The sequence below is a fragment of the Epinephelus lanceolatus genome, chromosome 3 (genome assembly GCF_041903045.1).
Source record: "Epinephelus lanceolatus isolate andai-2023 chromosome 3, ASM4190304v1, whole genome shotgun sequence".
NCBI lineage: Eukaryota > Metazoa > Chordata > Actinopteri > Perciformes > Serranidae > Epinephelus > Epinephelus lanceolatus.
Window position 1 is genome coordinate 4,718,456 of NC_135736.1, and position 13,678 is coordinate 4,732,133.

A 13,678-nucleotide genomic window follows, 5' to 3' on the forward strand; every position below is an offset into this window, starting at 1 on the left:
CCTATATGAGGAAGTGGTTGGGCGCTCCTAGGGGCCTAAGTAGTGTTGCATTGTATGGAAAAGGGGTACTTCAGCTGCCAGTATCTACTTAACAGAGGAAATTAAATGTACCAAGTTCAGGACAGAGCTGTTGCTATCTGGGAGTAAGGACATGGTAGTTAGGAGTGTGGTTGCAAATCCAACCAAGGGGAGGAAGTGGAAGCCAAGATTGGCAGTTCAAGAGGCAGAGGCAGCTCTTAGGCATGCAGAGATTGTAGGTAATGTTCAGTTTGGCTGGGGAGGCCTTGGTCTTGGCTCAGGCAAACTGGTATGGAATAAAGCAGGTCTCAAAGATAAAAGAAAGCTAGCTGTGAGGAAAGAGGAGGTATTAAGGGGTGCAAAGGTAGTGGCCCAGGCTAAACAGGGACAGTGGTTGAATTGGGAAAGTGTAGAGAAGAGGAAGCTTAGTTGGAGGGACCTGTGGAGTATGGCGCAGAATCGTATTAGATTCCTGGTAGGGGCTACATACGATGTGTAGGGTTGGGTATTGTTTAGGTTTTATCCGATACCGGTGCCAAACCGGTACTTTTGAAACAGTGCCGGTGCTTAAACGGTGCCCGAACCAGTGCTTAAAGAATGGAAAACATACAAACTTTGTCCAAAAACGCTGCCTTTTTATTAAGGCATTTTGTGACACACAAGTTGAACAAAATATTAATTTAAAATCCTTAAATAATATAAATACAACAGACTAAGAAATTAACTGATATAAAAATTCACAACAAACTGTTAAAATTATCATAATAAAAACAGCAGCATATCAAAACCAGCAGCAATACAGAATACAGAGAACATGCAACATGCAACATGCAAAAAAAAAAAAAAAAAAAAAAAATCACAATCACCTTTCAATTTTTTCGTGTTTAAAAAACACCTAACAACTTTAAACTTTCAGCAGTTTTTTTGCAAAAAGATGACCATGTTAGCCTTTTCTGGTGATATGCGGCATCGCTCTTGGCTGATGGTATGCCCAGCACAAGAGAAAACCCTTTTGGAAGGCGTTGATGAGGCTGGGACACAGAAGTACATATCTGATAGGGCACATAAATTGGGGAGAGTATCCCTCTTACCCCACCACCAGGCCACAGGGTCTTGTCTAGAAGGAATTGCAGGCAGACCTTTGTAAATGTCCAGCTCCTTCTGCACCTGCTCTGTGATGGAGGGGCCACTGGCTGTTTGAGAAGCTGTCTGGAGAAGCTCTCTGTCCTCATCCTCAAACAGCTTTTCCAAGGCCGACTTCTGGACCTTTCTTGGCTGGAAAACAAAAAAGAAGTGTAAGGTTTGAAAAAAAAAAGTGATCAATTTTAGAATATAGTATATGGTTCTTCTGACTGAAAATTTCTGAACTTACACGTTTTTCTGGCTTGTTCATCTCATCGACATCAACCTCACAGTCTGCCTGAGGGCACTCTATAGGAGGCTGTGGACACAGATAGTAAAAGAGCATTCTTTCAACACAGAAACTACAACATGATGCAAAAGAACAAAGATGTACACATGCAGTGAAATACCTGTGCAACTGCTGCTGTGGCATTTGCCACTGCTGCCTTCTCCAACCTGTCCCAGACGTCAGCAGCCTCACCTTCATCTAGCCTGCCTTTAAAACGTGGGTCCATCAGTGTGGCCTCCTTCAGAAACTTCTGAAGGTTTTCATCCTGTAAGGAAAACAAGATATAATACCTGATATTGAAAATGCTGTGGTTCCCCTCCTTTTTATGAGGATAGATATTGTCTGCAAATGGAAAATACCTGGTATCTGTTCTGCAGATTACCCCAGACCTTCTGTTTTATTGAGGAGGTGAAACCAGTGTCTTCATCACATTGCCTGAAGTGTGCCTCCAGCTTGGTCAGGATGGGGATGATTTGGCTGCATGTGGGAGACTTCTCACTTGACGCACACAGGGTTGATGTGTACAGGACTTGCATGCACTTGATAAACTCCTCTGCCTTCATTAAATCTGCCTGTGTGAACCTTTCTAGCCTGTGGAAAATGATTAACAATGTTAAGCATAAATGATAAACTGACATTGTAATTTAGCTCTAACAAGTGGCTCTCTTGTCATTCACCTGTCCTTCTCCATTGGCTTCCTCAGCCGTTGATCCAGAGCAGCTGCCTGGATTGCATCAAACTGCTCCATAAATCTCTCCACCATCAGGAAAAGGGAGTTCCAGCACGTCTTAACGTTGAGAATGACATTATGCTCTGGCAAATCTAAAGCACAGACAGACACAGACATATTTTGAATTACAATTAAAAATGGTATTATTAAAAACAATACTTCTTGATATATAACTGTATATGCTACTTACTGAGGACGCGCTGCTTCTCTCTGAGCAGTTTTGCTCAATGATGAACGCTTGAGCCATACCACAACTGCACGGATTTTGGCACACCAGTTGGAAACTGCAGGAATGTCGTAAATATTTGTGCTGCCAGGTTAAGGGTGAGAGCAAAGCATCCCACTTTTAAGAAATCCAAACTTCTCAAAGCAACATCCATGTTGCTGGCATTGTCTACAGTGGCAGCAATTATTTTCTCCTCTAAGTGAAATTGCTCCACAACACTGGCTATTTCTTTGGCCACAACTGGTCCTGTTTGTGACTCATAAACCGCTTCAGTGCTCAGCACATTCTGCTCCATTTTGCCTTTGGAGATATAGTGGACAGTGACTGTGAGGAAGTGGTCCTGTGCAACACTGGTCCATCCATCACAGGTGATAGCCACCTTGTTAACCTGTGCCAACTTCTGGATGACATTGCTTTTCTCTACAGAATACCATGCAGGTATAAATGTATTGGATATGTCATCCCTGGATGGGGGTTGGTACCTAGGATTAAGGGCAGTGGTCATCTCCCTGTATTTAAAAAAATACATTAGATTAGATTAGATTAGATTAGATTCACTTTATTGTCATTGCCAGGAGCAGTTATATACATATAATACAAGAAGTAAATATGGTCCAAAAAATTTTCACCTGAATGATGGTGACTCCACCGTTGAAAATGGATGAAGGCCTTGCACCACAAATTTTGTTACTGCCCTGTGAATTTCCTCCACTTTTTCTTTTGTCAGTTGAGCCTTCTTGGCCAGGGTGAAGGGAGTCACTGCCATCAAACAACAAAAAGACCTCTGCATGAGATGACAACGGTGTTCGCTAGTTCACCCTACATGCATAAATCTAGCGCATTATTTTAACAACATTAAGTTACTTACTCGACGTAAATTACACATTAACAACATTAAGTTACTCACCCGAAGAAGAACGGCTGCTGTCATCTGTAGCGTCAACGACACTGGCAGGGCTGGGAGTGGGACTCTCTTCTCCGGGGATGCTGCTAACTCCAATAGCGGCAGAAGATGTGCTTGGCGTGGGGTCTCGCAGGCTATCAAAGACGGTGCATTGCTCGGCTTTTAAAAAAATGCCATGTGTCGTCAGATGCTTAATCAAATTCGAGGTGTTACCTCCCTTGCACAATATCGCCTTTGAGCACTTATTGCAGGCAGCCGAATCTGCATCTTTTGAGGTGAAGTGCAGCCAAACTTTCGACCGTTTCGCCTTCGGCATTTTAGGTTCACTTCAATCTAATCAAGGGTCATTGTGGGCAGGTGCAGGTGAAATATACTGACGTGACGTCACGTGCAGTGCACATCCACGGCTGCCCAATGAGCTGGATGCACTTCTCGGCAGGGATCCAAAACTCTGCATAACACCGGCACTGCAATAGAGGTAAGGGGGCGGTAATGAAAAATTCAGTGGCACCAAAATGAAGCACCGAAATCTGCGTTGCTTTCCGGTCTGGTTACTACCGTTTACGTCGGCACCGGTGCCGTCATGGTACCCGGTATCGGTACCCATCCCTAACGATGTGTTACCAACCCCCTAGAACCTAAAACTGTGGGTAAATGGGGACCGATCATGCCCATTGTGTTCAGGTACCGCAACTTTAAAGCATATTTTGTCAGGCTGTAAAGTTAGCTTGTCACAAGGCCGATATACATGGTGACATAACCAGGTGTTGAAAAGTTTAGCTGTGGGCATTGAAGACAGGTAAATTCAGAAGGTTTTAAGAATAGGAGTTTAGCAATTCAGTTTGTCCGTGAGGGGAGAAATACAGAAGTGATAAATTAGTAAGGAGGCAAGGGTGTGGCCGCCTAGAAGGTGCTTGTGATTGGGAAATGCAAGTAGATTTAGGGGGAAAGCTTGTTGTTCCCCAGGAAATAGTTTGTACCAATCAGAGGCCTGACATAGTGTTGTGGTCAGTGAGTCAACGGATAGTTTACTTCATTGAGCTGTCAGTTCCTTGGGAAGACTCCGTGGAAGAAGCCTATGAAAGAAAAAAGCTTAGGTATACCAGACTTAGGAGCAGAAGCTGAGCAGCGAGGATGGAAAACTAGGATTTGTCCAGTGGAAGTGGGGTGTAGGGGATTCAGAGCAAGAAAAGCTGTCTTGCTCCTGGGGGAACTTGGAGTGCGGGGACAGAGTTTGAGGAAGACAGTGAAGGAAATGTCAGATGAAGCAGCTAGATCTAGTCAGTGAATTTGAATGAGGAGGAATCATGTCAGTTGGGGGCCAGCAGGGGGAACTACTAAGCAGGGTACATAACTCCTTGAGATCAGGTGCAGGAGAAAATCTAGGAAGAGGAAGGTTATTTAAGTGTGAGAGTGGCCTATTTGAATCCCTTTTGTTTGAGACCATGCTGCAAGGTGAGTGTGTTGGCTGATCCTGTGAGTTTATCTTCTCTATCTCCTTTAACTTTAGCTTATATTGGAGTTATGCTATGTAGCGTGTGAAATAGACTATGGTGAATGCACTAGGAAAGGTAGTATCGGCACTGTCTCTACCTGTACCTCGCATAAACGGAGCCTGGGTTTGTTGAAGGTGGCAGTGCTGTCTGGGCTGAGAAAGCCATGTGTAAGTAAGGAAAAAGAGGTTGTTGGGTTGGTGTGGGGAGCAGTGAGACCTGGCATTAGGGGAGTGTCTCTGGGACGCCAGAGATCACTGTCTAGCCTCCTGGAGGTGTCGTGGGACCAACTAGACGAAACACTGGTGAAAGGAGGTTCCCACCTGATGACCCCAAAGACATGGGGTTCATGTCATCATGATGATTTCGGAACAATGGGACTTCGGAACAATGGGGTTAACATGGTTGGAACAATGGGATGTCGGACCAATGGGTTGTCGAAATAATGGGCTGTCGGATCAATGGGCAGACCCCAAGACATGTTAGTTATCACTGCTCACTGGTCTGTATAGTTAAGCCTTGCCATAATAGCTTATCATAGGGCTTAGGAGGTTATTCACTGAGTGCTGATCCTTTCTCTAGAGCACAAACTTCTTGTGTTTATTTGAATAATAATAAATGACACAGACCAAGTAAGATTTGAGCTGTGCACGTAATTCTTAGCGCTTTAAGCCAGGGTTGCCAGCTCTCACGTATCTGGTGTGACTGTCACTATTTCACCATCAATGTCACTCTCTCATGCCTGTTTGAGAAATCTCTGAATAATTAAAACACACTTATGATGAAAAAAACTTTTTGTTTGAAGAGTCTGCTGAATTCCTTTAAGAAAAGAAATGCATAAATGCACACAGGTCATTTAAAGTCCTTGAATTTAAATATTTCTGTATGAAATTGCATGAAAATAGGATTTCACCACGTGAATTTTCAAAATTTTCTTGGGGGAGAATCCCAGAACTCCCCTTGAAATCTTTCTTTTTGTCAGAACAGGACATATCACTGGATTTTTTAAGCAGATGATTGTTACTACCATCATATTGATGAAATTGACCTTGATCTGCGCTGTAAAACAAATACTGAATGTCTATGGACATATGTGGGGCTTAGGCCTATAGATATAAATATGCAAACGTACACTCATTTTCGTTTGCCACATGTGCATATTAACTCTTTTAAGGTAAAAAAACAAAACAAAACGTGCCGCCGTGTCCACATATGTTCATCACCACGCATGCACAAGCAGATATTACATCACAAGGTAAAATGCCACTCCAGCCCTCTGTACGAAGTTGGCAACCCTGCGAGTACTAGCCAATCACAGCGCAATAGTACCAGCTAATCATAATGAGCAAGGTGGGACCAGGTGGAACATGTCCTGTCACATGATGATGATTAGATACTGGAATGTATGCTTTTAGGCTATGACCTAACCTTATGTTTCAACTTAAGATTGCTAGCTTAACAAATCCCACTTGTGGTTGTGAGTGAAGCTAGAAATCTTCAGCTGAGCTTGATAAGTTGTATGCTAATAGCAAACATTAAAGTAGCTAATGTTAGCTTACAATTAGGGTAATGGATGGATGGATGGATGGATGGATATGGACAGTGGTTAGCTACCTAGCTATAGCATATAACATACTTACTAGGGATTTCAGGGGCTGCAGCAATTTCTGTCCACTTTTTTTTCTTTTTGAAGCTAACAATCTTGCAAATAGAGATCCTGCAATGTATTTGTAAAATCTTATTCTGTTACTAAAACCTCTCTGACTCATGACACATTGTCTTTAGATGTGAGAGGGTGTCTTTAGTCTTTTAAAATTATTTTCAAAGGGTTCCAGATTATGATAGACATTAATCATTTATGAAGCCTTATAGATTTTTTTTAAACAGTATGAAAATGCATCACACTTTATGTAGCACCAACAATGAAAGGTTATGATGAAGCATGCATTATTATAGATACATCAATATGTACTTTTACTTAACACATACAATGGTAACTTATGATACTGCATTGACTATTATAACATACTATGAGGCCTTACTACAGTTAATTGTTGAGGTGAGTATAGGTGTTCATAATGCATTATAAGCCCCATCAGTCAACATCTAGTTAATAACTAGTCAAAAGCATCCATAAGACACTTATAATTCAAGTAACATCTATAATGTTTTATGACTGCTGGTACAGAGCATTAGGAAGCATTATGTGTTTTTAAGAGTGTTATCACAGAGCAATAAAAACGCATTATAATTCACAATAAATGCCCTCATTACGCATTATAGGTGTGGTCTTCATAGAAAGTGTAACCAAATGTTTTCCTTCACAGGTTTGCTGGAGCTATGATTACTTTACGTTTAAACACAGTAGCCTTTAGTAGGGCTGCCCCCTACAAGTCAAAGATTCTACCTCTCTTTTTAAATTTGTCAATCAGTATGCACTGATCCTCACTCTGCAGCTAAATGTCCCCAGATTTAGCTGCAGAGTGAGGATTTCTCTTTTTCACACTGGTCTCTGGTACAGGCAGCTGCGGACCCAGACCCAGGCTGAGTCTAAGTGAGATGAAAGCAGCTGTCTGGAGGAAGGGAAGTTTTGCCTAGTCAGGCTCCAAGATAACACTGTCTTCTGGCCTCTGCCTAGAGGTGGTAAATTCACAGCTCACAGCAACTTTATACAATAACAGTCTCCAGCTTTTGTTTGATATCAGTGTTGCTCAGTGCACGGACAGAAAAGGCTGTATCATCAGAGAACTTCTGGAGGTGGCAGCTGTCTGTGTTGTATCTGAAGTTCGATGTGTACAGGGTGAAGAGGAAGGGGGCGAGGACTGTCCCCTGTGGAGCCCCTGTGCTGCAGACTACCACCTCAGACACACAGTCACAAAGCCTCACATACTGTGGTCTGCTGGTAAGGTAGTCGATGGTCTACGCAGCAAGGTGGCGGTCAACTTCAGCTCTTTCCAGCTTCCCCCTGAGCAAAGATGGCTGTATTGTATTGAAAGTGATGGAAAAGTAAAAAAACATGACTCTCACAGCACTTTCAGTGTTCTCCAGGCGAGACAGTGATCGGTGGAGCAGGTAGATGACTGCATCATCTACCCCAATGCCTGTCTGAGGGGTCCAGTTTTGTTCTAACCAGGAGTTTGAGGTAGTTCAGTATAATCCTCTCCATGGTCTTCATCAGGTGGGAGGTCAGGGCTGAAGTGGTTGGGCTCCCTGGGGTGTGCAGTCTTACAGGAACCACGCAGGAAGTCTTCCACAGGACAGGAACCTTCTCCAGACTGAGGCTGAGGTTTAAGATGTGCAGAACCACCTGACAGAGCTGGACTGCACAGTCCCTCAGCAGTCTGGAGCTGATGCCATCCGGACCAGTAGCCTTTCTTGCCTTGATCTTCATGAGCCCCTTCCTCTCCTGGGTCAGCTGTTATGGAGAGGCTGCAGCGGGGGGTGGGGGATGACTCCAGCTGAGGAAGATGGGGGGAGGGAGGTGTGAAGTGGAGGGGGGTAAAGAGGCGAGGGGAGGGCGCAGCTGATGTCCCTGATGTCCTGAGGGAGGGGGAGGAGGTGTGCCAGAAAGGGTGAGAGGGCCCTGGGTCTGTGCTCTGGTGGGTGGGGGAGGGAGAGGGAGTAGAATCAAACCTGTTGAAAAGCAGGTTCAGTTCATCCGCCCACCCCGCTCTCCGGACTCTGGGCCCCTCCCGCTGTTGTTGTTGTGGCCAGAGATTGTGTTCAGGCCTCTCCACACCTCTCTTACGTTGTTGTGTTGAAGGCGCTCCTCCAACTTCCTCCTGTAGCTGTCCTTGCCCCTCCTTAATTCTCCATGCCACATCAGTTTCCAACATAATATCCAACATAATATCAAAAACTGTAATATCCTTTGATTCACTGAAACTTGGCTAAATCCTGGACAGCACCATTCAACAAGGTGACTCTTTTTCTATATGCTGATCTGACAGAGCAGAGGACTCTGGCAGGGGAAGGACAGGAGAAGTGTGCTTTATGGTGAATAAGGACTAGTATAACGATGGGAATATGAGGTGCTGTCCTGTTCCTGTTCACTGCTATACACCCTTCAGAAATGGCTGCAGAGCGGTGCTGCCCATTTTCTGGAGGAGCAACCATGCAACAGTCTTGTTGAGGTTGGGATGTGTACACAGTTAAATCCAGAGATGGGACCAAGTCACACATGTACAAGTCTCAAGTCTTAACCTTCAAGTCTCAAGTAAGTCCCAAGTCATTTTGTCTTGGTCAAGTCAAGTCAAGTCAAGTCAAGTCACAGGTTATGTCAAGTCAAGTCAAGTCCTGTAATAGGTCAAGTCAAGTCCAAGTCAAGTCACCTTATTATTGTAATTTTACCTGCAGAATCTGATCTAAATAAAGTGAAAAGACAAGATATAAGTAACTGTCAGTAAACATTGACTTCATCGCTGCAATGTTTACTTTGCAGGGATGACCCCCATGCGTGCGTGCACACACACACACACACACACACACACACACACACACTAACCAAGGCAGCGGCCAAAATCACCCATTTAGCTCATTTAACCCTGTGTTGCTCGTTCATAAAACGTACAGCCGGTCTTGTGATGAACCGGTCGGAATGTTTACTCACGTTTTCTGGGGTTAATGTTAGCAAATAAATTAAAAAACAAGTTCCACCAAACCGACCCACCCCCCGACCCCACCCCACCCCTGTATCGTATCAAGCTAACATTAGCTAACTACCGACTAACCAGATAATATTAGCTAATTGACAAGAACTTACTGGGCAGAATGGCTCTTCAAATGACGAACAAAGTTTGAAGTTGTCGCCTGGCTGTCCGAGATGTTTATGCTGCATGTCTTGCACTGTGCTGTTCGTCTTTTGCCTGTAATAATGGTAATTCTGAAAGCCGAAGACGATGACTCTCGGTACCCCTCCCGCTGACATGTTGATGCCTATCTGATATAAGAGGGCCTGTTTCTCCAATAAACACGTAAGGTACGTAGAGAGGGCATGACTGATTGACAGGGTAGTGATCCAATCATGACAACGCCATTCTTAGCCTGCGCTCCTACCGGGTAATCAACATTATTTTTTAAATTTAATTTATTAATTTTACATTCTAACTGAAAACACGATCTGAATAACACTCAAGTCATTCAAGTCATCGTGTCTCAAGTCAAGTCAAGTCCCGAGTCTTTAACTTCCAAGTCCGAGTCAAGTCTCAAGTCTTTTATTTTTTGTCAAGTCAAGTCACAAGTCATCAAAAGAGCAACTCGAGTCAACTCAAGTCCAAGTCACAATGACTCAAGTCCCCATCTCTGGTAAATACTATTGTTTAAATTTTTTATATTTTCTCGTATCTTTCCTCTCTTGCAAGGAGCACCTGTAACATAAATAATTTCCCCTCGGGGATCAATAAAGTATTTCTGATTCTGATTATGATTCTGATAAGCGACAGCGGCGTTTAACCAATGGACTGTTAGACTACAACTTGACAAAACAATTGAACGGTACAGGAAACATGCAACTATCTTCTACAGTGGAGTCACTCGCTGTCAGGCAGCTAAATGTTTTACAACTACAGTACTTAGATACAAATATGGAAAATGAGCTAAAGAGAACATTTGAAGAGCTACATGATGATGTCGAGTCGAGTCACCCACCGCAGACATTGTCTGTCCACAACAAAAGCTTCCTCTGGATAACAATGGATATCACGTCACTGGATATAACGTTACTTGGACTAAAAATCCACAGAAGCGCTACCGCTTAATGTAACGTTACAGCACTGTGATGAGGCCAGCAGGTCGACAGTGACTTCAGAGATGGTGAGAGAGACGTGTTTCATTAAGATGCTCTGGTAAGAATTGTTCATATACCTCTGTCTGACTTGACCATCTTTTATTGTTTAGGGCTAAAATGTTTTAGTGAAAGGGAACTTCAGTTTGTGAAGGAATACTGCATGCTGTGCGCCATTTTAAAACCTGGCCAAAAATAACGGAGTAAGGCACGTTTTGGTAACGGTAACTGAGTTACTGAATTTAAAAACTAACGCATTAGAGTATTAGTTACTGCCAAAACTAACAGCGTTACTATTAACATGTTACTGCTCAACACTGGTGTTACACAATATAAGTGTGTAAGCTAGAGCTGTCAATGACCCTGAAGAAGATCTGTGTTGGTCGCAGTGCGGTGATCACTTTAAATACATACTGCCATGTAAATTAAAATCATTTTAATCTGCACAAATTCTACAGTGTTCCTTGGACTGTTTTTAAAGGAGACTTTTCCACCTATGGAATCTGCAAGATGGAATAAGCGCAGTACTCCTGACATTTTAAAAGAACATCTGTATGTGATCACCACAAAGACCCAGTAGTGAGTACTCTATTGTCTTACATTAAAAGGTTATCTCATTTCATGACAATTTCAGTTTAAGTACATGTGAATGTATTGGTGGTGTATTGACTGTCCTACTGACATGCAGCTTTGCTCTGAGTTTATGGATGGAAGCAGAAAAGTATGACACATGAATATTGCTCTTACAATCATTAAGAAGTCATCAATCCACTTCCAGATTTTGTCTTGCTCCAGATTGCTGACCCAGGGTTCTTGGAACGTGTGATTGAATGCAGTCTGGGCAATGTTTGTAGATGTGGGGTTGAGCAGCAGGAATGGGATACACAACCACTGGAGAGAAAACATTGAGATCATCAGACCGAAGACATTAGAACAGCAAGTCAATTAATCAGTTTCAATCAATTCATCAAACCTAACAACACAACTGTTTGGCCTAGGTGGTTTTTGGAGGTGTTGGTTTTCTGTGTTTTTCCCTCTCCAGTGAAAGGTTCAAAAGATGTGAAGTCTGTAATAAATAACTTTTATTGCAGGATTGAGTTTTTCTAAGATGGTGTTCTCCCAAGGGGCAGTATCTACTGTAGGAAAAACAGCCTTCTGAACTCTCCCAAAACCTAGATTTTAAGTAAATGGACAGGGGTGAGATGGGCCACTCTGAGGGTCAAATGTTTATTGCTTTGTCCCGACCTCACCTCTTTGTTGATGAACTCTTTCACCGTCATCGTGACGCTAAGGGTGGTAAAGGGGTCAACTGGAAACCCTCCAGATCCCAGTTGCTGATTAGCATCCTGGAAAAATTCAGCATTTGACAACTCAGCCAGATTACCTGCCAGATTGGGGTCATTAACTATGCTTTTAAGTTCACCACATTCTTTCCCCCTTTTGTCACATCTATGGGAGCCACACCAGCTCTATCTGGTTCTCAACCTGGTGAAGATGAGATATAGAACAGATATGGAGGTCGTAAATTCAGTATGCATTCCTGAGCAGAAACTAAGTTTCTCTTGTATCCAACTTGAAATGTCCCTTGAAAGTAAAACTATACATTTTATCCATGTTCTAACATTGTAACTGTGCATAATCCTTGTTTGTTTGTTAGTTGAATGATTTTTTTTCACTCTTGTAGGTCATAGTGTGAGTGAGTTATAATTTCATGTGTTTAAACCCTCATTTAACATGGAGTCATACTGCCATCTTGTGACAATAGTTAAGAGGAGTCCCCGTAAGGAATCCCATATTATATTTCGATTTAAAGCTGCCCTGTGGAGTTTTTAAATATATACCAATGTCCGTTACATTACAGCCACTGCCAAAGGAGTTATTAGGATGATCATTGAACGCATCTCCAGCACACAACAGTCTCTGGTTTGCTTAGAAGTGCTATTGCCTCTCAGGAGCGACATTCCCACGCTGTTGCACAGGAAATGACACATTTGACGTAGAGTTCAAAGAGCACATGCGCAGTTGGAAATGTTGGAGACGACGAGGCTAGCAGAGGAGCTACTGAAAGATGTCTGAAAAACCCAAAGAAACGGCCCAGGAAAGTTTCCGAAGCCTCTGGAGCTGGTCCCGCTGGTCCTCCCCAACCTCCGCAATGTTCAGAAGAAGGAAAAAAGGCAAAATGAGAGAGTGACAAACGTAGAAATCAAACCAGAGTAAACCCTGTCTCACACAGAGCGCGCGGGGCGGTGTGCGGTGCACACAAACATACAAGTCACTGAATCCTCCACAACAAGTTCCTGAAAATGTTTTACAATATTTAGAAAATGAAAGGATTCTCTCAACTGAAGTTATAAGGGGCTTTTGATTTTAAACAGATACAGGAAGTGTTGAGCTTGAAATGCAATAACTTTATCAAGGCAAACAGAAGCAGATAAAAAATAAAAATATAAAACTACAGAGGGAATAATAAATAACGGCCCATTTATAATGTAGTCTGTTTTAAATAAAGCTGGTACCCTCTGCAGTTGTGGTAAGTAAAAGCCCTGCCACTATTTTTTGATTTTCTTACTTATGTAAGCCATTATGGAGAAATAACATTGTTTGCTAGCTTGATGCTAATGGCAGTACTCACTGGGTTGATAAAGTGCCTCTGCTGTTTCATGTCTGCATTTTCTCCTTTTTACTCTGTGTGGTAACATCCCTAGAGGAAATATCTAAAATATCTAAAATGCTGGGGTGTTGTTATCATACATTTGTCCATGGCAGCAGATCACTCTGTGGTCCTATTGGTCAAAGTGACGGCTGTGACGGGAGAAGTTGTGAGAGACAAAAAGAAAATCAAACATTCTGGACTTTCTGTTGGAACATCAAGAGGCATCCCAAATGTGGCGTTGGTTGTCGTTAACTATGACATACTACACCAGATGAAACGATGGATTATCGGGTATGACACTCATTGTCGTTCACAATCCATGTCGACACCATACATTGCTGCGTCGGGCTAGAATCGGGCTGATATCATGGAGTGTGTACCAGGCATAAAGGTATCTCCCAGGGTTCCATCTTGGGGCCTATTTTGTTTTCTGTTCTTATAAATGATTTGTGTAAAGACAT

General features: G+C 42.9%; 2 protein-coding genes across 4 annotated transcripts in view; both read right to left on the bottom strand.

Annotated features, from left to right (window-relative positions):
- LOC117255842 (high-affinity choline transporter 1-like) overlaps window positions 1-13,678 on the bottom strand; it is a 41,338-nt gene that overhangs the window by 8,990 nt on the left and 18,670 nt on the right. For both annotated transcript variants that reach the window (XM_033625057.2, XM_033625056.2), the window contains exon 5: window positions 11,312-11,455. In XM_033625057.2, the coding sequence (XP_033480948.1) occupies window positions 11,312-11,455 (144 nt within the window). The remainder of the gene's footprint in view (window positions 1-11,311; window positions 11,456-13,678) is intronic.
- LOC117255843 (E3 SUMO-protein ligase ZBED1-like) lies at window positions 869-9,462 on the bottom strand. 2 transcript variants are annotated; one of them, XM_078163607.1, is made up of 7 exons: window positions 3,015-6,318; window positions 2,350-2,894; window positions 2,107-2,251; window positions 1,789-2,020; window positions 1,551-1,694; window positions 1,391-1,459; window positions 869-1,293 (listed from the first exon to the last, which is right to left on the bottom strand). In XM_078163607.1, exons 3-7 carry the CDS (start codon window positions 2,190-2,192, stop codon window positions 931-933), a joined length of 894 nt encoding a protein of 297 aa, XP_078019733.1. In that variant the 5' UTR covers window positions 2,193-2,251; window positions 2,350-2,894; window positions 3,015-6,318; the 3' UTR covers window positions 869-930. The 2 variants fall into 2 exon arrangements, with proteins under 2 accessions (XP_078019733.1, XP_033480950.2); XM_033625059.2 differs by lacking the exons at window positions 869-1,293; window positions 1,391-1,459; window positions 1,551-1,694; window positions 1,789-2,020; window positions 2,107-2,251 and having other exon boundaries at window positions 2,356-2,894; window positions 3,015-3,144; window positions 3,293-9,462.